General features: G+C 55.8%; 7 protein-coding genes across 7 annotated transcripts; 2 read left to right on the forward strand and 5 right to left on the reverse strand.

Annotated features, from left to right (window-relative positions):
• Positions 1-282: 282 nt before the first annotated feature.
• Positions 283-4,279, forward strand: SCHCODRAFT_02511020 (acetyl-CoA synthetase-like protein; the record flags this gene model as incomplete). The annotated part of the gene is made up of 14 exons (XM_050343246.1): positions 283-612; positions 675-1,023; positions 1,103-1,251; positions 1,305-1,460; positions 1,511-1,732; positions 1,788-1,900; positions 1,955-2,044; positions 2,095-2,220; positions 2,279-2,440; positions 2,495-2,659; positions 2,710-3,268; positions 3,318-3,752; positions 3,800-4,048; positions 4,103-4,279. 14 exons carry the CDS (start codon positions 283-285, stop codon positions 4,277-4,279), a joined length of 3,282 nt encoding a protein of 1,093 aa, XP_050198761.1.
• On the reverse strand, positions 4,170-5,475 carry SCHCODRAFT_02633880 (alpha/beta-hydrolase). The gene is made up of 6 exons (XM_003029629.2): positions 5,343-5,475; positions 5,263-5,289; positions 5,095-5,216; positions 4,935-5,033; positions 4,654-4,884; positions 4,170-4,598 (listed from the first exon to the last, which is right to left on the reverse strand). Exons 1-6 carry the CDS (start codon positions 5,368-5,370, stop codon positions 4,344-4,346), a joined length of 762 nt encoding a protein of 253 aa, XP_003029675.1. The 5' UTR covers positions 5,371-5,475; the 3' UTR covers positions 4,170-4,343.
• Positions 5,343-10,656, reverse strand: SCHCODRAFT_02633881 (RecF/RecN/SMC protein). The gene is made up of 21 exons (XM_050345787.1): positions 10,526-10,656; positions 10,168-10,476; positions 9,758-10,118; positions 9,467-9,700; positions 9,239-9,410; positions 8,939-9,186; positions 8,795-8,883; positions 8,469-8,739; positions 8,154-8,391; positions 7,993-8,091; positions 7,799-7,938; positions 7,447-7,745; positions 7,106-7,394; positions 6,938-7,054; positions 6,762-6,884; positions 6,617-6,714; positions 6,458-6,565; positions 6,283-6,409; positions 6,108-6,232; positions 5,827-6,043; positions 5,343-5,774 (listed from the first exon to the last, which is right to left on the reverse strand). The coding sequence occupies exons 1-21, from the start codon at positions 10,567-10,569 to the stop codon at positions 5,754-5,756; spliced, it is 3,729 nt and encodes a 1,242-aa protein (XP_050198762.1). The 5' UTR covers positions 10,570-10,656; the 3' UTR covers positions 5,343-5,753.
• A 121-nt stretch (positions 10,657-10,777) lies between these two features.
• SCHCODRAFT_02633883 (Non-heme 11 kDa protein of cytochrome bc1 complex) lies at positions 10,778-11,722 on the forward strand. The gene is given in 7 exon segments (XM_050345788.1): positions 10,778-10,997; positions 11,046-11,171; positions 11,185-11,190; positions 11,212-11,213; positions 11,353-11,371; positions 11,419-11,497; positions 11,550-11,722. The coding sequence occupies 6 exon segments, from the start codon at positions 10,854-10,856 to the stop codon at positions 11,455-11,457; spliced, it is 336 nt and encodes a 111-aa protein (XP_050198763.1). The 5' UTR covers positions 10,778-10,853; the 3' UTR covers positions 11,458-11,497; positions 11,550-11,722.
• Positions 11,723-13,203: 1,481 nt separating this feature from the next.
• SCHCODRAFT_01214963 (uncharacterized protein) lies at positions 13,204-16,317 on the reverse strand (the record flags this gene model as incomplete). The annotated part of the gene is made up of 3 exons (XM_050341263.1): positions 13,204-14,247; positions 14,299-14,314; positions 14,855-16,317. The coding sequence occupies 3 exons, from the start codon at positions 16,315-16,317 to the stop codon at positions 13,204-13,206; spliced, it is 2,523 nt and encodes an 840-aa protein (XP_050198764.1).
• A 186-nt stretch (positions 16,318-16,503) lies between these two features.
• SCHCODRAFT_02548982 (uncharacterized protein) lies at positions 16,504-18,287 on the reverse strand. Its single transcript, XM_003029632.3, has 2 exons — positions 18,238-18,287; positions 16,504-18,169 (listed from the first exon to the last, which is right to left on the reverse strand). Exons 1-2 carry the CDS (start codon positions 18,257-18,259, stop codon positions 16,713-16,715), a joined length of 1,479 nt encoding a protein of 492 aa, XP_003029678.1. The 5' UTR covers positions 18,260-18,287; the 3' UTR covers positions 16,504-16,712.
• A 56-nt stretch (positions 18,288-18,343) lies between these two features.
• On the reverse strand, positions 18,344-20,058 carry SCHCODRAFT_02691016 (uncharacterized protein; the record flags this gene model as incomplete). The annotated part of the gene is made up of 2 exons (XM_003029633.3): positions 18,344-19,950; positions 20,030-20,058. 2 exons carry the CDS (start codon positions 20,056-20,058, stop codon positions 18,489-18,491), a joined length of 1,491 nt encoding a protein of 496 aa, XP_003029679.1. The 3' UTR covers positions 18,344-18,488.
• Positions 20,059-20,084: the final 26 nt, after the last annotated feature.

Here is a 20,084-nt window from a genome sequence, read left to right on the forward strand (position 1 = left end):
TTTTTCCCTCGATGTCATCCGCATTCATGCCATGAAATAAAGAGCAAAGTCCATAGTCCAGAGAGCCATGGTGATGATATCATCCACGTTGGACAACCGCCTTCGTCGGAATCGATCCTGCATACCCAAGAAGAACCCTTCTGCCGATGCGAGGACCTCGGGCGTTTGAGACGATGCAGGTGCGTCTGAGTCTGGAGCAATGCTACAGGTTCGTTCCTTCACAAGGGAGCAGCACAAGCTTCGAGATGTTCAAGTTACTTCCAACCCCAACAAGCGCACCTCATGAGCCCGCAATCTCAACGAACAACGAGGGATGGCGTTGCCTTCACGGACGTACCCCTAGATGGCAGCCTTCCCATCCCAGCTGCCGTCGACTTTCACCGCGAGCACAACCCTGATGCAACTTGTTTCTCGTGCGCCGAGCCCGATGGCAACGTCCACGAGATCACCTACGGCGACTTTGGGCGCGCTATACATCGGGTGGCACATGCGCTACGACCTGGGAAACAAGGCGAAGACGGCGCCGTTGTCGGAATCGTAGCTCTTTCCGATACGGTGCTCTACCATGCTGTTACCATGGGTCTGATTAGGGCCGGACTTGTGGCAAGTCCTGTTGTTAGCTATCTGTAGTCAACTTCACTGACAGTCTGCCTTCAACTACTACAACCTTCCAGCCCTTCCCTATCTCGCCTCGCCTCGCCGCCCCCGCAGTCGCGAACCTCCTGCGCACCTCGGGCTGCCGGCGCCTCGTCGCCACGCAGCAGACCCTGCACACGCTCATAAGCGACCTCAAGGCCGAGCTGGGTGAGGAGTATGGCCTGATTATCGATGAAATGCCCCCGCTAGGCGCCGTGTATCCTTACTTCGCTGCGGAGAAGGCCAAACACGAGAAGTTCGAACCTTATCCAGACTTCAAGGCAAAGCCGGATGACCTGCTCTTCTATATCCACTCGTCTGGGAGCACGGGATTCCCGAAGGCCGTTGGGCAGACACAGGCGAACGTGCAGGGATGGACGAGGCTCGGTGAGCATACTCACTTTTCATGTTTCTGCCTTCCATCTGCACATCATCTGCATCTCGCCTTGCTCATGAATCTCTGCAGCGACTATCACCGACATCCACCGCTTCGAGCCCCGCCCGCGGTTCGCGTCGCATATTTTGCCACCGTTCCACGGATTGGCATTCTGGGCGCATGTCCTCGTACCACTTTTTGGTGGTGCGGAGGTTGCGCTGTTTGCGCCAACGGTCAAGGTCAGCAATGAAACTAGCATCGGGAAGCTATAGTCATTGATCACGACTCGTAGACACCTACAGAAGTCCCTATACCACCGACGCCTGAAGCACACCTCGCTGCAGCGCGCGCGAGCGGTTCGACTGCGATCGTCACTGTACCAGCGTACGTGCATCAGTGGGCGGATATGCCAAGCGCGTTGGAGTATCTGAAGAGTCTGCAAGTCTTGGTGAGTCCTGCTCGGCTTACCCTCCAAAGTCTTCCGCTCATAAATTTCAGATCTACTGCGGCGGACCCCTCAGCGACGCCCTCGGAGACAACCTATCCGCTTCTGGCATCAAGCTCAGGTCCATCCTCGGCGCGACCGAGTTCGGTATCCCCTCCCACCTCATGCCGACGCAAGAGGAGGATTGGAAGGAGTGGTGTTGGGTAGAGCTGGATGCGAATGCGTCGCTGGACTGGGAGAAGCAGGATGATGGAACTGAGGAGCTGATTATACCAGTAAGTCTGGTGACCCGTCGGTGGCGCGATGTGGACAGCTGATCGACCCGTCAAGGCAGAGGATGACCACTGGCACAAGCCTGCGGTGCTCAATATGACGGGTCGCCGGGCTTATGCGACGAACGATTTGTACTTGCCTCATCCGACGAAGCCGCACTTGCGGAAGGTGTAAGGCCTGTTGTCTGCGCTCAAACACTACCATCGACTGACAATTACTCCTAGTGTGGGCCGGAAGGACGATGTCATCGTACACTCGACGGGCGAGAAGACCGTGCCCGTGCCCATTGAAGGTATGATTCTGACCAGTCCACTGTTCGTGATTTCTCTTCACGCGGTGATACGCAAGCTGATTAGTGTACCAGCGTCGCCGCCGCGGTAATGTTCGGTCGCGGAAAGGACGAAGCGGGCATTCTCATCGAACCATCTGCGGGACACAAGATCGACGTCAAGGACAACGTGCAGGTGGCGGCTTTCCGGAATTCCGTTTGGTGTGTATGTAAGTCATAGATGGTTCTCTAGTGCTCATCAATCCCTCCGACTACACAGGCTCATTGTCGAAGAAGCAAACAAGGTCGCTCCGGCCTACAGTCGTATCTTCAAGGAACTCATCCTCGTTGCGCACCCGGATCGGCCCCTCCCTCGGACTGACAAGGGCACAGTGGTTCGCAAACTGGCGCTGAAGGTATATGAAGAGGAGATTGAGAATATGTGGGTGAACGATTCTAGTCGCCCAACGTCCCTAAGCTCTGACGCGCTCGGCAGCTACAAGGCTTTGGAGAGCGTTGAGCAGGGTGACGACCTAGACGCAAACCCTCCTTCAAGCTGGGACGCGCCTACTATCGCGGACTGGATTGCCCGGCACGTTCGCAATATCACAGGCCGTGACATGGACCGCCATGTGGACCTCTTTGAGCAGGGCTTCGATAGGTATAGTTCTATCTTCAAGTTTGTGAACGCCATGCTCATCTAACTGTCAGCCTGAACAGCACCATCCTCCGCAGAAGGCTAATCAGTGCACTCAAGTCAGACCCATCCACCGTCTTTGCTGCGACAGAAATTAGGCAGAACGTGGTCTATGAACATCCATCGATCAAGAAACTCGCCACCATTGTCAGCAAGTTGGCGCGGGGAGAGACTGGCTACATTGTGTCCAGTGAAGCAAGCGCGAAGGAGGCCGTCGTGCGTATGGCGGCGAAGCATAGCGAGGGGCTTCCTGGGTATGTTGACGCGTCAACCTTGCCGAAGTATGTTCCTGCGGACGTCGCGGAAGCGCCCCTTTTGCCTACCGTTGTTCTGATGACTGGGACGACGGGCAACCTCGGCGCAGACATCTTAACGCAGCTGTTGCAAGACGAGCGCGTCAGTCGTGTGTACACCATCGAACGCGTGGGCTCAGCTCCAGCAGCACATCGACAGCGTACGCGCTTCGAGGACAAGGGCTTGGACATAGGGCTTCTAGAGTCGCAGAAGCTGCTCTCCCTCGAAGGGGATGTGTGCGCGGTTAATTTTGGCCAAAGTGATGCAGTTTACGCCGAGGTGCGTCTGCTGGCTTTCTTTTCTCCACTGACCTGACCTGTCTGTCCAGATGCTCAACACAGTCAACATGATCTTCCACGTCGCCTGGCGCCTCGACTTCAACCTCAATATCAGCGCCTTCGAACATAGCGTCCGCAGCACGCGCGCCCTCGTCGACTTCGCCCGGTATTCAGTGTACGCAGGCAACCTTCGGTTCATCTTCACGAACTCCATCGGCTCGGCATGGTCCTGGGATTCTGCTACGCAAGGACCAGTGCCCGAGCAACTCATCGAGGACCCGGGAGTCGCAGTCGGCGGTGGAGGATACGGCCAAGCCAAGTACGCCGCGGAGCGCGTGCTGGCAGCGAGCGGGATACGATTCTGCTCGGTGCGCGTCGGCCAGATCTCAGGCGATGCGCCGCGCGGGTCGTGGGCGACGACGGACTGGTTCCCGATCCTGGTGAAGACGAGCGTAGCGCTAGGTGTGCTGCCGAGTGATGAGCAGGTGCGTTTGGTGCTCTTACGAACGCATCGCGTCCTCATCGTCCTTAGGAGGTTACATGGGTGCCGTCCACTGCTGTCGCAGCCACTCTCATCAACGCTGCTTTCTTCGAAAATGGGCTGGCCCCGTCGCACAATATTGTCCATCCGCGACCCGTGCAATGGAATCGAATCATCGAGGACGTGCAACGCTCGATGAAAAGCCAACTTGGCCGAGACGTACCCATCATTTCCTTCCAGGAGTGGTTTGCAAAGTTGGAAGCGACGGCGGCTCGTACAGACGTGGATGTGCAAGAAGTGGTGAGTTGGTCACCCTGTGCGAGTGTCTTTGGGTTGTCTGACATTGGTCAACAGCCTGGAGTGAAGCTGCTAGACTTCTACCGAGAGATGAGCTTAGGGCACGGGCTCGGAGACTTTGCGACGGACAAGATGGCAGCGGTCAGCAAGACATTGCGCGACTTACAACCTCTGGATCAGAAGGACGCCGATGCTTGGGTGAAGTACTGGTGCGACAAACAGATGTTGGCATGAACAATCGCGCAGCGTGTAATTGAACTTGTATTTCCATGCCAGTAATCATTGAGTCAAAGCACATTCAGAGGTGCTCCTTCATCCACTGCACTGTTGCTTCGAACGCGCCTTCTTTTCCCGCTTTCACCTTCGGGTCGCTCATATCGCCGCGCACGGCGAACCCATGCACGCAACCCTCCCAGTACGTGCGCTTGTATCCCGGAGCAAACTTCCCATTGCCGAGAATAGCGTCTGCTTGCGCCTGGGCTGCTAGTGGGAACTGATCGTCGACCTCGCAGCTGTTGATGAGGAGCGGCGCGATGGCGTTGTTGGCATATTTCTGCAAACATACATGATTAGAACAAGAGGGGCTCCATTGTTGACTAGTGTCTTGCCTCCAGATCCTCGGGGCTCTTCAGGAACGACGGATGAGAAACAGAAGCGGCCTTGATCAAACGGTCGCTGGCGAGGTCAAAAGTGTACCAGCCACCAAAGCAATAGCCCGTGGCGCCGAAGTCCGTGACGCCTTCAGCCTTAAGCGCGTCGATGACGGCGTGGATGAGCGGTCGTCGAGCGCCGTTCCCATTCTTTGCGCACCAAGCAGGGATGTCGAACTTAGCTACACGCTGATTAGCAATGTCAGTAGCTGTGACGGGGAACAGAGGCTGGGTCTCACTTCCGGGTCGTTCATTATCTCGTCCGGCACGGCTTCGCCTGCGAAGTAGTCCGGAGCGACGACCTTGAAGCCGTTGCGGGCGAAGTCATCTGCGAGGAGCTAGACCAAAAGAGAGCAGGCGTTAAGAGACTATTGCTACCACAGGGAGCGACAGACAGACCTGGTTGTTGGGCAACACGGGCCCAAAAGCGTCCGCGAGGAGCAGAAGAACCTTCTCCTTGGCGTAGGCCCCTGACGGAGTGCTGATGTAGCAGTCTACACCAGCTATCTTCTCCCACTTTCCTACGTGAAGTGAGAAAACGGCCACAATATGAACCTTGCAACGTACCTTCAGGAGTTCCTTCATGTCGCACCCCTGCACCGACAGTGGTCAGTCAGGAAACTGCAGCAAGCAGTTACAATGCTCACCCTTGAAGCAGTCCTTGCAAGCACTCATTCTCGGAGATACTGGTATTGGCAGGTGATCAGAAGAGTAAGAATTCTGAGTATACAGAAGCCCTGTTCCCAAGACCTTATATATCAGAAGACGCGTCATCCAAAGGCTTACGCATCCGTTTGCGCGTCCTTTACAAAGAAGACAAACATAGCACCATGTTGCCCCTCTATTCCTGCAGCGATCAATTTGAGTATCCGAGTGTATCGGCTACCTTCCGCAATAGAATCGTACGCTTCGGTATGGCGCCATAACACCTGACTCACGAAGCGACGAGGAGCGTTCGTTTGACCCTGATACAACATCGATGAGCAGCACTAGATATACACAGACGAGAGCAGCAGCAATAACGATACGAGATTTTGCAGTGGGTATAAAGTCCTTCATTAGTCGTCGAATTGCGTCAACTGAAAGGTTGATCAGCGTCCAGGGCTTCCAAGACAGAACTGAGCTGCTTACATCCAAGGTCAAGGTCTTCGAGCTGTTAACTTCCTGATCACGGTAGATGCCCACGAGCGAGTTGCCTCGCTCGTAGAGCGAACCCTTCAGGCTGATGACGATGAATTGGAAGGTCTCCGAGGCGTGCGTGCGAATGTAGTTCGCAACCTTGGCGACATTAGTGTTGTCGAGAGCGGCATCGACCTCGTCAAGGACGAAGAAAGGCGCTGGCTGGTAACTATAACAGACGAGGAGGAAAATATCAGTTCAGGTTCGCGGCCGAATTCAACGAAGGCACCAACCTATGGATAGCGAAGAGGAGCGCCAAAGCAGCGACTGTCTTCTCGCCTCCAGACAACTGCTCCATATCACGGAAGCGCTTCATAGGAGGCATCGCATGGTACTTGATACCAGCATTGTACGGTTCCTTAACGGCGTTCAGTACAGGGGCGACGAAGGAAGCCTCGAGCCACGTACCTCGCTATCCTCCAAGCTTAGATACGCCACACCTCCCATTGGGGAGGCTTTTCCCTTTGTCAGGTCCTTATACACCTGGTCGATGCACTCGGAGATATGGTTGTACGCCTTGTTGAAGAGGTCGCATCTGTCGCGAGGTCAGAACAGAAATAGGACATGAGTGCGGTAATCATACCTCCGCTTCTTCACATCATCAAATTGCTGTCGCGCAGTCTTCGAGTCCTTCCTCGCCTTGTCGGCCTCCCTCTCCGTCTCGGCGAGTTTGTTCTCGACATCGTCAAGGCTGAAAACCGTTGAGCTCGATGAGATGGTCGTGCGTGACACTGATACGCACCGCTCCATCGCCTTCATGTTCGGCGCCATCTTCTCGATGTCTGCGGAGAGCTTTTTGATCTCGTCATCCAGCTCCGCCAGTTTCTTCGCTGGATCCTCCTGGGGACAGTTCAGCTCTCGTCAGCGTCTTCATGGGAGATGCATACCTCGCGTTCCTCATCGTCGATCTCAGCAAAGTCGACCTCGATGCCATAGTCCTGCACATGTCTGGCGCGTTGAGCACCGTCTTCGGGCTCATCCACGTCCATTGCGACCTCTTGGCGAAGGTTCTATACGCAGCAGGTCAGCCGCTGCAACGACGATTGATAACCTTATCGCCCACCTCTTCCATAGGCACATCCCTGAGGTTACCAGCAATTAACGGCAGCTGTACACCATCCAACTTGCACTTCCTGTAAATGGCCGAGCGCTCCAAAGCAAACTTCTCGATCTCGTCGTTCTGCCCGAACTGTTAGCCGTAACTCCCCGTGCTATCACCTTCGACACTCACCTTCGTCGCAATCTCCTTCAACGCCTGATCCAGCGCCTTCGACGCCCTCACGCTCGCCCTCTTCGCTTGCTCGACGGCCCTGTTGCGCTCGTCAAGCTTCTCTTGCAAGCCCGCCAGCTTCTCCTTATGCTCGGTTAGGGTCCGCTCGGCCGTCTGAAGCTCTGCCTCAAGCTCTGCCTTGCGCTGCTGCAAGCGTTCGAGATTGGTCCTCTCGTTGGCGATCTGGGTGTCCAGGGTGGCAAGGCGCTCTTCAGCGTTCTTCAACGACTCGTCGCGTTCGTACTCGAGTCTGTCGGCCGTTGTCAGCGTTCGTTACGCACAGAGCGACTTCGCCGACGTACTGCAAAGTCAACTGCGTGATATGCTTGTCAAACCGCAGCCGCGCCTCGCTCTCCAGCTGAGCCGCCTTCAACTGCCGCTCCTCGTACTCCCGGATATCCGACACGCCAATTTGCTGGCAGAAGCCTGCGAACACGGTGTCCTCAGCGGAGTTGATCACAGCCTGCAACTGCTCGAGCTCCCTCTCGAGCTTGGCCTGAGCATTCTCTGCCTTCTTCAATTCCGGGGCGTTCTTCTTGAGCTCTGAGTTGACGTGCTTGAGCTCCGCGTTGACGCCCGCAAGGCGCGAGTTGATCTCTTTCTGTTCAGAGGTGAGCTTCACAATGCCGTCGCATGAGGACAGAGCAAACATGCCAGATCATCCCTCACGACCATCAGGCTGGTCTCCAAGCGCGAGATTTCTCCCTGGAGGTTTTCGTCCGTCCCAGCCTTGGGCTTATCCTTCGCGAGAGCCTTCAGCTCAGACATGAGCTTCTCCTGCGTGCGCTGGAGGCCTGGTGACGGGTCAACCATCCTCCTTCCTTCCTCCAGTAGTAAACACAACGTACTCTGCACATCCCTATCCTCCCATGTTCTCGCATTATGCGTGCTCCTCCCTCCAGTGATCAGGCCGCTCTTGTGAATGACGGTGCCCTCAAGTGTCACAGCTGGAATAGTTTCTTATCAGAATCCATTCCTCTCTCACCTCCATCCACACCACACCGCGCACCTTTCACATCCTGATTCCTCTCATACCGCAAATTTCTCGCCAGCTCCATCGTATCACAGATCAGCGCCGTCCCGCAGGCATGCTGGATCGCGCGCTCGACGGCGCTGTCGACCTCGATGACATCCACCGCAAGCCGGATCCCGCGCCCCGGATTGCGGAAGCGCTCGCTGATGGGCTTGACCTGGATGGTCTCGAGCGGGATGAACGTTGCTTGGCCGGCGCGCTGGTTGCGGAGGTACTAAAACACAAAGCCCTTCGTCAGCAACTACAAATACAGCTCCAATTTCATCCACGATCCACACAAATAACACGCACCTCGATACAGTCCATCGCCGTCCGCTCGTCATCGACAACGATCGAGTCGATATTGCGGCCCAGCACGACAGAGACGGCGGTCTCATACCGGCGCTGGGAGGGCTTGCAGAGGTCGGCGACCCTGCCGCGGACGGCGGGGAATAACCTGCGCAGGTTCTCGATGGTTTCCCGTAACTTGATCTCTCGGTCGGATTCCCGGCGGTCGACGCTGGCTTGTAAGAGGGAAGCGTGGACGTTTTCGAGCTTCTCCTTCGCGACGGACTCGAGTTGACTGCAAGAGCAGGTAAGTATACGTTGATTGAAGTGAAAGGTGAAAAACAACATACGCAATCTTCGCCCTCGTCTCCTGATGGTTCCTCAACTCCTGCCTCGCGCGATTGAGGTCGTTCTCCAGTTCAGACACCTTGCCCTCGAGCTATTGGTCGTATATATCAGCTCGGCCTTCTGCCCCGATGGTTCCTTATACTCACCTCCTCCTTCCTCGCTTCCAAGGTCTCCGCCTGCTCCGACAGAGTCTGCTTCTTCTCCTCAAACTCCTTCTGCTTGGCTTGCAAGATTTGCAGCGTGCGTTGTGACGTCTTTGCCTCACGACTGAGGGTGTCGACGCGCTGGCGCTCGTCCACGGCGAGCATCGCTGCTTCGGCCTTGAGGCGGTGGTATTCTTCCATGCTCTCGGGGCTGAGGGCGATGTTGTCCTGGGAGGCTCGACGTTGAGCCTCTGTAAACGCGTCAATTTGAGCGATGCATTGCGAAGGGAGTTATATGCGCACCTGCGGCATCCTCCGCGTCCTTCTTCACTCGCCTGAGCTCCTTCTCCAGGTTGGCCACCTTGGCACGCAGATGCTCGACATTCTTCTCCATCGAAGCACGCGTCTCCGCCTGCTTTGCGAGCTTCCTCTCCGAATGTGTTATCTGTGCTTGAGCAGCAACAAGTTCGGGTCTCTGTCAAGCACCGGGTCAGTGAATATCCAGGTAAACGTCCAAATCAACAGATTTACCTTCGCCTCAATGGCCTTGTCCGACCTCTTAATCTTCTTCTCCAACTGCAAGACAGATGTGCGCGCTTTGGCCTGCTCGGACCGCGCCGCAGCCAACTCATCCTCCTTCTCCTTCTGCTCGTTGCGCAGAGCGTCTAGCCCTTCATTCTGCTCCTCGATCTCCTCGGTGTTCTTCCGGATGGATTCCTCGATGGTGAACAGCTTGAAGAGATAGCGGTGGAGTTGAAGTGCATCCTATGTAAATGAGGATGTCAGCGATCATGTACCCCACATGTCAATGTATTGCCTCACCCGCTCCTGCACGAGCGCCTCAAAGCGCTCCGCCTCATTCTTTTGCTCCTTGTATTGCTTGATCTCGCCCGCAATCCCGCGGCGCTTGGTGAAGTTGAACGTCGCATTCTCGGTGGCGCGCTCCTGCGCCTCCTTCGCTTCCTCGTACTCGCGTGCCAGCTCCAGAGAGCCGCTGATCTGCTCTATGAGATGCGAGAGCTCCTTCGGCGACTGCGACGCGACGGCCTCGACATCACCCTGGAAGACGAGGAAGTTCTTCGCTTTAACGAGGATATTGTGGGTTTGAAGGGATTGGTTATATGCGGAGTAGGTGACGACGCGGTTGTTGAGCTTGTATTCAGAGGCACCAGTGGTGGATATGCTGGACTATGTGTTAGATTAGAGGAGTAGGGCAGAGACAAGGAACGCACGTCCGCTGATATCGCCACTCTTTGCCCTCGCTGTCCTCGTATAGCGCCATGACCCAGGCTTTCTTAGCGGTACCCTCCCCTTCTTCTTCCTCATCGTCTTCATCCATGGCACCTGATGGTATTTCCTCTGAATTCTCCTTCTGTAACCTTCGTCCGCGGTAGACGAGGTCCTTGAGCTGTGAGCTGCGCAGTTGTGCGCTCTTCACTCCAAGCACGAAGGAGATGGCGTCCATGAGGTTCGATTTCCCCGCGCCATTGGGACCGATAACAGAGGTGAAGTTCTTGAAGGGACCTATCGTCTGGTGCCCTCTGATGTATTGTTAGCAATGTGGCTGATCGCCGCCCTCGTTGCGCGCACCTGTAGGACTTGAAGTCGCACACCTCGATCTGTATGAGAGGCATCTTGTCGTGTCGTATCAGCAGTCAAGTCCACACATCTATTTGTCGTGACAGTAAGTGCACAAGGAACGCGGGAAAGCGTCAGGGGCGAGACGCGTTCGTTTGTCCTTGTTGCGCGACGCGTCCGACCGACCGGATGTCAGGCCCGGTGCCCCGCACTTTGTGGCGTCGCAGCCGGCTCGCCCCGGGTGCCGGGTCCCACGCCATTTTCCGAAGTCCCGTCGCCAACCGCAAGCGAGCCATTGCTAAACTCTGACCGGCACCAGCGTGCGCTCACACCGCCAGCCATGAGCATCACCGACTTCTTCTCGTCTTTACTGCCCACCGTGCACGCCGACGCGGACCCCGAGCCCGCTGAGGAGGAGCCCAAAGAGGAAGAGGCCCAGGAGGAGCCCGCTGAGGAGGAGGAAGAGGAGGAGGAGCCTGAGGATGTGCGTCCGGCGACTTATACGCGGACTTGTTTGCTGACGGGGCTACAGTCTCACCCGGTCATCCGTGAGGAGTGCAAGGAGCAGAAGTGTGCGGCGCTGGCGAAGCACTTTGAGCACTGCCAGGAGAAAGTGCAGGCAGGCGAGGGCTTCCACGGCGAGGACTGCGTTGAGGAACTGTGTGTTCGACCTCTTCTCTTCTATACCCCTGTACTGACATTCTTGCAGCTGTGCGTATACTTTCCGGACTTTGACCTCCCTAGTAGCTGACCGCTGTTTCACGTTACTTGCACGCATCCACAGTCCAGTGCGTCTCGCGTCTTACTCTCTGCGTTCCCTTTACTGATGCACCCCTTAGCATGATGCACTGCATAGACGTGCGTACTCCCTGCATAGGCTCCCGCCATGTACTGACCCGAAGTAGGACTGCGCAGCGCCCAAGCTCTTCTCCCAGCTCAAGTAAATGCTACACTAACGTGGCATCTGCGCGCTGCTTTACCCTGGTGAGTACGCGCTCCGCTCGAATCTTAACTACTCCCTAATGCGTCGCTGTAGTCGCCAAAAGCATAGACTAGTTTTGCAATGGGATCACATTCTTCACTGGACATATCCCTTTCGTCGTGTGCTCGCGCGTTGCGTCATGCGAACGCACCGTCATGAAATTGTCAAACGTCAATGTGCTTGTGTCTCTCCGTCCTCATCGTGTTCAAGCCTTCAACCATGGGTGAAGCCTCACGTACGTGACCGTCATGTGGGCGCGTGTGCTTCCCTCAACGTGGGTCCATCCCGGGCCGGCGCTTCGAGAGCAAGGGCTCTCTGGTGTCCTTCAGTCGCATCAGCGGTGCCATTTCGCAGTAGTCACAGGCTGTCAACGCAATGGAACCTCAGCCCTCGACGGGCGAGGGGCTGGATTTCACGGACGTAACACAAGCGAGTCACGTAAGTTTCCCGTGCGCAGAGGTTCAAAGGAGACCTGTCTAGTATACACGACAACGCAAGCTAATACTCGAGTACAAGAGAACACCATCATATCTATATTGGAGGGCTCACGTCGCCTGCAAGAACAGCAACAGAAGAGCGACAACGAGAGCCTAAGACCCCAAACCACACATCGGCGAAGCTTTAGGCGTGAGCCAGAGCGCCGGATGTATGGCCGAAGATGCAATTGACCGTGCGCCAGACGCCGCTTTCCGATGAGGTCCACGATTGACCTGAACGCACGAGTTCAACTGCTCCGCCTCGAAGCCCTCACCGCGTCGCCCGCCAATATCGGGTCCTACTACAGTTGCGTTGCGCGTCCGAAGACGACCTCAACGACAAAAGCCTCGAGCTTCCCGAGGCTAGCTGACGCTTACGCCGGTCCGTTGGAACCATGGGCAGTGAGCGCTTCTCGAGGCGCAAAGGATAGGATAGGAAGATGAGAATGAAAAGGATAAGAAGAGGTGAATACTGAAACGACTGGTCAAACATGCGCCGCGGACTCACCATCGCATGCCGATAACAGCCGTCCTCCCTGCAAGCCCACACTGCGTCGCCACGGCCAGTGTCCGTAGTGAATCCACTCTGGGCGCCTGGAGACGACCCCAGAGAGGAGAGACACGTACGAGCCGACTGGGTTCAGCAACACTTTAAGCCCGGTCCAGGGGAGCGCGAGCGGTGTGGGACCCCAGAGAGGGTCGAATGGGAGGTAAAATGAATGGGGGGAGAAGTGAGCGAGCCAAAAGGGGGGGAAGGGAAATTGAAGAAGGAGGTTGTTGGGGGATGGAGAGAGGGACCGCCGCGTTTTATACGCGATGGTCCAGCTCTACAGCTTTTGTTTAACATCAACAGATCAACAAACAAGAGAAAAGCGATCATGTGACCTTGACGCCACTTCCGCCACATATTGCCGCGCGGCCCTGTGCCACTTCCCAGCCTTCAAAGTTCGCCCCCATTCTGCCATAGCACTCACCAGGAGGGGGCTCCATTGTTGCTGACGCGCAGGTCGGCTTCGGGTATCTTGAATGATTTTTTCTGGATTCTGGTTCTCTGGATACACGGCGCAATATTGTCATCTCTCGTGAACAAAGGTCAGACAATGCCAACAACCATTCTTCCTTCAATCATCCGTTTAGTATGATATGGTGCTAATGTACAGTGTGGTGTTACGTTCTTTGTCCGATAAGTGAACGAAGTAGGTGAGAAGAGCGAAGTCCAAGCAATCCACGTACTAATGCGAGCCATAGAGAAGAAGCGTGCGATATGCGAGGAACAGCGAGAACAGAATGAGATACAATGGCCAAGCCGTCCAGACTGACACTGCCCTGGTTCCCAATGTCTGCCCCACCTTCATGGTCTGGTCGACCACAATCAGCGTTACAGTCTCCGGTGGGCAAGGCAGCGAGAAGGACAGCATCGGCGCCGACAGAGGGAAGAAGCTTGACAGCGAACCACGACGAACTGGGAAGTAGGCTGAAATCGACAAACGGCGTGGCGAGTTGCCGCTAGCTATCCGTCGCATGGCCGGTGCAATTGCGCGCGATGGGCGAGCATTTCGGCGCGCCTCGACCACCAACGCCGTCGCCCTGCGCGTCGACACGAACCAGGGCGCCGCGGCTGGCACCGTCCTCGCCTTCGGCTTCGGGTTTCTGGATGCCTTGGACCGCGTCAAGTGTGCCAAAGCATTTGTGAAAGTCCTCCGCATCTCCCGCGTATCGAACGCCGACCGGCTAATCTCCTCGTCGCTGCGCATCGCCATCTCGTGCGCGTGCGCCATCGACGTGTGCTGCGCGCGACGCTTGAGGTGCAAATGCGCGACGCGGCTAAGTGCGTCGCGGATCTTCTCCTGCGTGGTGGGCCGCCGGGGCGCGGGAGGATGTGCGGCACGGACGTGGGCGACGGTTCGGTGGACGACATGCACCAAGGGATGCTCACGCGGGAGCAGCGCGCGCAAACGGGAGGGCGGGGAGTGCGTAAGGTCGGCCAGCATGCGTGTCTCGGCGGGCGTCCATGGCCCGTGCGCATATATGCAAGTGAGTCGCGGGGTGAGGCGGGTGTAGGCGGAGCGCGTGATGGAGAAGAGCGCGAGGAGGGCGTGGAGCATGGCGCTGCGGTCCTCGGGGTGCTCTGGCGCGACGAGGTGGACGTGCTCGAGGCTGAGTTGAACGGCAGGGTTGTGTGCGATGGCTTCAATGAAGCATTGCACAGATTTGGGGTGAGCGAGGGTGATAGCGGGATCGTTCGTCAGTACCCATTGCATGATTTTGGAGTCAGCCTGCGCGGGGGGTAAGTGAAACGGCAAGGGGTTACGATAAAATCGACTTACAGGTGGGAAGCCTCGCCTGGCGATGATATCAAGTGAGCGTCCAGTATGATGGGACGTCTTCAGCTTCTTCAATATGCGCATCATCTTGTATAAAAGTACTTCTTTGCGAAAGCGTATTCTTGACTGCAGGCTACTTGCAGATGGTGGTGGTCGAGGACAAGTTGCGGGTTGAGCAAGACATGCAGAACATCGCGAATGTACAGCGGTTGCAATGAAACCTAAAGTAAAGGGGCGGGTGAGTACGTCTGCATGTCGCGCGACCATGGCAGTCACGTCTCAAACTTCGTTGCGCATTCCATATCCGAGACCCGAAATTCGATCTCCCGCCAGACTCACCCTTACATCGTCAGCATTTAGTGGCCCACCAAAACGGGATAGAGAAAGAGGAACATAATTGCATGGCTGTTATGCTCAAGGAACATCTATCGCGTTGTCATTGATTACAGCGCGTACGCAACGCAGAGTCCTGTTACAGGCTGCCCAAAAAATCAGGTAAGAGCGTCCTTCTCTTGAGTTTGGGGGTGTGTACTAACCATCTATAGCTTTTCTGACCTACACATAGTCCACTTTCAGGTCCACGCGCTCTAAAGCAACGACGGCTTCCGAAGCGCACTCCATCGCCGATTCCCTAGACAGAATCATCGCTTCCAATGCTGCTTTATACGCGTTCCATGGCCGGCGGGGCCTCGCGGTGAGGGAGAACGCCTTGAGGTTCGGGAGCGTCGGCACCTCGTCGGCCGCACATTGAAGATGCTTGAAAGCCCAATCCGGCATCATGGGGGCGTGGTTCTCCGGCTCCACGACGCACAATTCTTGAAGACCACCCCACTCGTCCAAGCACAGTAGCAAGGAGTCGCTCGTCTCGTCTTCCTCCTCTATATTCCACAGATTGAGCCTCGTGAGCGTTCCAGAGGGGTGCGTGCGGGATGCGAACTCTGTGAGCGCAGGGAATGGGGAACGCATATCCTCCGACACGTCGCGAATGGTTATTTCCTGGAGAGCTGGTGTGTCGATGTGCTCGAGCACTTCGTAACACGCTGAGCCCAGTTCGATGGTTGCGAGGGCGGTCATCGTAATGGGTACGATCCAACCCCCCAATACCATCCCCCAGCCCGAATCGATGGCCATGGACAAAGTCAGAGAGATAAGGGTGCCGCGACAAGTGTCCAGCGCAGGGCAGATCATGTCGAGTCGCAGACAACTGTTGAAGGAAAGCGATAGGTGTGTGAGCGTAGGGAAGATGGTGAGTTCCGGGAATGAAGGAACCATGAAGGTCTCCGGTAGCTCGCTTTCGAGGTAATTGAACACGACCTTCAAGTCCTTCAATGCAGGTGCGTCAGCAAGGAAATCAAGCACGTCGCCTGTGGGCGGACCAACGATGGTCACTGCTGCAGCTTCCAAGCTCGGGAGGCTACGACGAGGCTCTTTTCGGAGAGTGCTGCAGGATCCGTGGAAGGAGATGAATTGCCAGCGGGAGGCATACGTGTCCAGCGCCTGCGTAAAGTGCTGTAGAGCGGCGTCATCGCTAACGGGATGAGATAATTGCAGTGGCAGCATCCCCGTCATGTCAGCCTGCATTGCGCAAGCAGTCTGCGATGGAGGGGAGCATCCGGGGTATACCGTTCTTGACGAGATGGAAGTCCATAGTCCCGGAGTGCCTCGCGCAGCAGCACGCCATGCGCGAGAGACGCAGGCCACGGTCCGCGTTATCAGAAAGGGCGTGAAGAAGCCTATCGGATGCGCATAGTAGGTGAATATCTTGAACAGGATTTCGTTCGGAAGTCGGCGGACGGGTGCGAGAAGGGCTTGATTGAGTTCAAGCTGACCAGATAGCTTCCCGCGAAGGACGGAGAGCATTTGTATCTCGGAGTCGATCGCCAACATTTTCGCTGATATTTCGCGCGAAGATCTTCTCAGCGCATATTCCTCGTCCGTGTCAGGGACGTAACCGCCGCGATGCAGCTCAACATTGGCGAGTGGAGTAGCGCGCTCAAGGAGAGCTCCTACGTCTGCTTCCATGCCTTGAAGGACTTGGTAAGATGCAATAGCAAAGATACGACTGTCATATTACCTGCGAATTCAGCTTCTTTAATATGCAAGACTCACGTCGTGATGCTGGTTAAGTACAAGAGCTGAAAACTACGACGTTTCGCGGTCAGCTGACTCGGAGTCACGACTTGTGGCGCGTCACGGGTAGATTTTGGTCTGCCAATGATTGGATAGATGCAAAGCTTCCTGTGTTAACTCAGAGGATGAACTCGAACTCCTCGTTACATCGCAATACATTACAATGAAACATAGATTGTCAGTACTGAAGAACGTCCGTGGTTATTACTATCATCTGGGCGCCGAAGCTATTCAAAGTAGTGGGCATCACTACTGCCTGATGACGAGTGCAAGGCATAGGTGTCAATTTAGTACTCCACGTCCGTCACGATGTCCTTCAGAGCGACGACAGTTTGCGATGCGCACACGCGAGGTACCTTCCTCGACGCCACCATCGCCCGTAAAACGACCTTCCATGCGCGCGAGGGACGGCGCGAGCCAAGCAGCGTCAAATGTGCGAGATTTGGTAGCAGTGGCGCCTTGTCACTCGCACAAGTCAACTCCTGCAATACCTCCTCTGTCATGAGTGAGACCGAGTCCCTCATGTGTAGTTCCTCCACCCAGTGCAACGCGGGTGCGCATTGGAGGAAGGAATTGGCGCCGTTGACGTTGTCGAAAGAAACATCGATGATGGTGAGGTGTTTGAGTCGATCATAGCGGTGCACTCGCGAAGAGAAGGAGGATAGCAGGGGGAAGGGATCGCCATGGTCATCGATGTACACATCTTCGATGACGATCTCCTCTAAGACTGGTGTGACGAGATGGTCGAGTAGCCGGTAGCCATGATTAAATGCCATGACAGTCTCCAGTGCAATCAACTCGACAGGAGGAATGTACGCATTCTCGGGATCGCTGAAGTGCGCAAAGACGGAGAGGTTGTGTAACGAGTTACTGAATCCGCGAAGCAAGGATAGAAAAGGCTGCATATCGATATAGGTGTTTATAATCACTGTAAGCTCCTCGAGTTGTGGGAATGCTGGCACCGAAAGCCTTGTGATAATATTCTCTTCGTCGTCATCGCCGTCCATTTGCTGATATGAGAGAACCAGACGTCGCAGACCAGATGCACCGGCGAGAAAGCCAGCGGCCCCACTTTCAAGTGGGGGGAATACGCATATTTGGGCCTCCTCCAATGCTATCAGCTCTCCTACATGGAAGGCAGCAAAGAAGGCACCCGAGCTGTTGAGGCGGATATACTGCCACCGAGAGGCGTACGGTAGCAACTCCTCAAGGAAAGACTCGAGTAGGGCGTCATCGATTTCATAGTCCTCGTCGCCTACTCCGTGTTCCAGGTGCAGAGGAAGACCGCCAGCTAGTGCCGCCTGCGCCGAGTATCGCCTAGGGGTTGATGGCGGCAGGTCATGCAACGTCGACGAGATGTAGGTCCACAGGCGAGGTGTGCTCCGCGCAACTGTGTACCATTCTCTGCAGACCCGGGCCACAGTATCGCGGATAGTGTGCGCTCTCATGCAGGGATCTATCTCCATCGCGAGTAGGACGAAGATATGAGACAGCAGCTCTGGAGGAAGCCGGCGAATTGGAGCGAGAACGGACGCGTTGATCGCGAGCTGGCTGCCCATGCGCGCGCGAAGGGTGACGAGCCATTGAATATCGGTGTCGATGGACCGGATCCCTTGCGTTAGATGATGTGCGGCCAAGAGGATCTGCTGGCGCTCCATTGGTGGGGGGATGAATCCTTGTCGTTGCAGCTCGATGCGAGCGCCGTACGAGGCCGCATGGGCGATGAGCCTGTCAACATATGTCTCTGTTTGCGTGATTACAAGCACCGTCAGGCCGTACCCTATGCGCCTGAAAGAGGACTCGCGCACTCACCTCTGGCTGCGCGGGCGTTCATGACGGTCGAGGACAAAGGGAGACGACAACGCAACCCCACGCGCCCACCAATTTCGAATGGGATGAATGGTACGGACCGTACGGTGCTCAGTCACGCATCCGCGTAATATTCCCTCCTAATTGCTTGGCTATATACTTGAGTGCAGTACATAGGCTATTCGAGAACACAGCCCTTCTGTCTACAGAAGACAATATACGAGCTTGTCAGTAATTAGAACGATGACTAGCCTTCAACTGTCCACTGTGGAATCCACGTTCGTGTCGAACCGCTCCAACGCGACGACGGCCTGCCCAGCACAGATGCGCGGCACCTCCCTCGACCTGACCATCTCCGTCAACGCGCTCCTCCACGCGGGTAACATACGGCCATCCGACTCATCGACCGTCAAGGAGATTGTGACGAGGTTCGGCAAGAGCGGCGCCCTGTCCTCCACGCAGGTCAGCTCGACCAGGACATCCCTGCAAGATAGAGCGGTTCTGGCAGAGTTGGTGGGCTCTTGCACATGCAGCTCCCGAAGATGTTGCAGATATTCCATGCACTCCAGGAACGAGCCATCTAGCGATTGCATCCTAATATATGTGAAGCATAGCTCTTTGACTTTGGTAGGATGTCGCAAGCGGGCGAGGAAGTCAGCCAATGTCGGGAAGGGGTCGCCGTCGGAGAGCTCGTTAATGTTGTCGAGGCTGATTTTCTCGACGGCGGGTGTCTCGAGACAGTCGAGCAGGCGATAAGAAGCGGCGCCCAGCTCGAGTGTCGAGAGTTTCTCCATGACTAGGAGATCATCCAGTGCTAGCGCGGGTACGTTGGGCACCAAAACGTTCAAAGTCGTCAAGCACGCGTGACAGCTCCGTAGTATGGACAAGATATCTGTCAGTATGAAGGCACCCATCTCCTCTGCGGGTAGCATCGCCTCGGAACCGTTGGGCGGAATGACGAGCTCGAGCCTGAGGAGCTTCAACGCTGGCGTGTTCGCGAGGAACTTGAGAGCCCCGTTACCGGTACGCTCCTTCAGAAAGATGTAAGCCACTTCGAGGTTTGGCAGGCAAGTGCTCGGCTGCCTCTGAAATGTGGTACAAGTTCCAGACAAGTTGATACTTTGCCACCGTACGGCATGTGGACGCAAGAATTCGAAAAACTCTTCGAGACGTTCGTCGTCGATCGCATAATGATCAAGAGTGAGCGGAAGCATTCCAGACAGGGCCAATATGTCTGGCCAGAGGTGACGATATGATCGATCTTGCGGTCTAGAGTTGAAAGACGTCCATAGTTTGGGCGTGCTTCGAGCGACCCTCCGCCAAAACCTGCAGACGCAGGGAACAGTCATCATACAGAGAGTGGAGGAAATCGACTCCGAGTAGTGAATGAACACCTCCGATAGAAGTTCGGGGGGAAAACGGCGCACGGGAGCAGCGACGGACTGGTTGACTTCGAGCTGGTTGACCATCTGACAACGAAGGTGGCGGAGCCGCTCGTCCTCTGCGTCAATTGAGCGTATCTCGTTGATCAGCTCCTTTGATATTTCGCGGATAGCCTGCGTTTCGAGAGTCGATGGGACGAAATCCCTGCGCTGTAGTTCGATACTGGCAAGAGAAGCCGCGCGTTCGAGGAGCGCATCGCAGTTCAAGATGTACTGTTGGCGGGAATGCTTTAGATCTTCAAGGTAGGAAACTGTTTGCGGGGAATAATAACTCCTGAAGGCAACACATGATTCAGCCGCGAATGAGGGTTGAGAGCAAGAGGTGACTCGAAGGCCGGAAGCCGCATGCCCACCGGCAAATTCCGAAGTGGGCACGTGTCATGGTTCGGTTGACATCATGCCCAAGGT

The sequence above is a fragment of the Schizophyllum commune genome (assembly GCF_000143185.2).
Source record: "Schizophyllum commune H4-8 unplaced genomic scaffold SCHCOscaffold_9, whole genome shotgun sequence".
Classification (NCBI taxonomy): domain Eukaryota; kingdom Fungi; phylum Basidiomycota; class Agaricomycetes; order Agaricales; family Schizophyllaceae; genus Schizophyllum; species Schizophyllum commune.

What these genes read in the sequence shown, in the direction of transcription:
- SCHCODRAFT_02633880 (XM_003029629.2), bottom strand. Translation starts at nt 5,370, where the DNA reads ATGAGTGCTTGCAAGGACTGCTTCAAGG. An exon ending in TTGCAAGGACTGCTTCAAGG is followed by an intron (nt 5,290 to 5,342) that starts GTGAGCATTGTA and finishes CTGTCGGTGCAG; the next exon opens with GGGTGCGACATGAAGGAACT. An exon ending in ACATGAAGGAACTCCTGAAG is followed by an intron (nt 5,217 to 5,262) that starts GTACGTTGCAAG and finishes CACTTCACGTAG; the next exon opens with GAAAGTGGGAGAAGATAGCT.
- SCHCODRAFT_02633881 (XM_050345787.1), bottom strand. Translation starts at nt 10,569, where the DNA reads ATGCCTCTCATACAGATCGAGGTGTGCGACTTCAAGTCCTACAG. An exon ending in TAAGCTTGGAGGATAGCGAG is followed by an intron (nt 6,233 to 6,282) that starts GTACGTGGCTCG and finishes AACGCCGTTAAG; the next exon opens with GAACCGTACAATGCTGGTAT. An exon ending in CTCCTCTTCGCTATCCATAG is followed by an intron (nt 6,044 to 6,107) that starts GTTGGTGCCTTC and finishes CGTCTGTTATAG; the next exon opens with TTACCAGCCAGCGCCTTTCT.
- SCHCODRAFT_02633883 (XM_050345788.1), top strand. Translation starts at nt 10,854, where the DNA reads ATGAGCATCACCGACTTCTTCTCGTCTTTACTGCCCACCGTGCACGCC. An exon ending in AGGAGGAGGAGCCTGAGGAT is followed by an intron (nt 10,998 to 11,045) that starts GTGCGTCCGGCG and finishes ACGGGGCTACAG; the next exon opens with TCTCACCCGGTCATCCGTGA.
- SCHCODRAFT_02548982 (XM_003029632.3), bottom strand. Translation starts at nt 18,259, where the DNA reads ATGAACGCCCGCGCAGCCAGAG. An exon ending in GAACGCCCGCGCAGCCAGAG is followed by an intron (nt 18,170 to 18,237) that starts GTGAGTGCGCGA and finishes TCACGCAAACAG; the next exon opens with AGACATATGTTGACAGGCTC.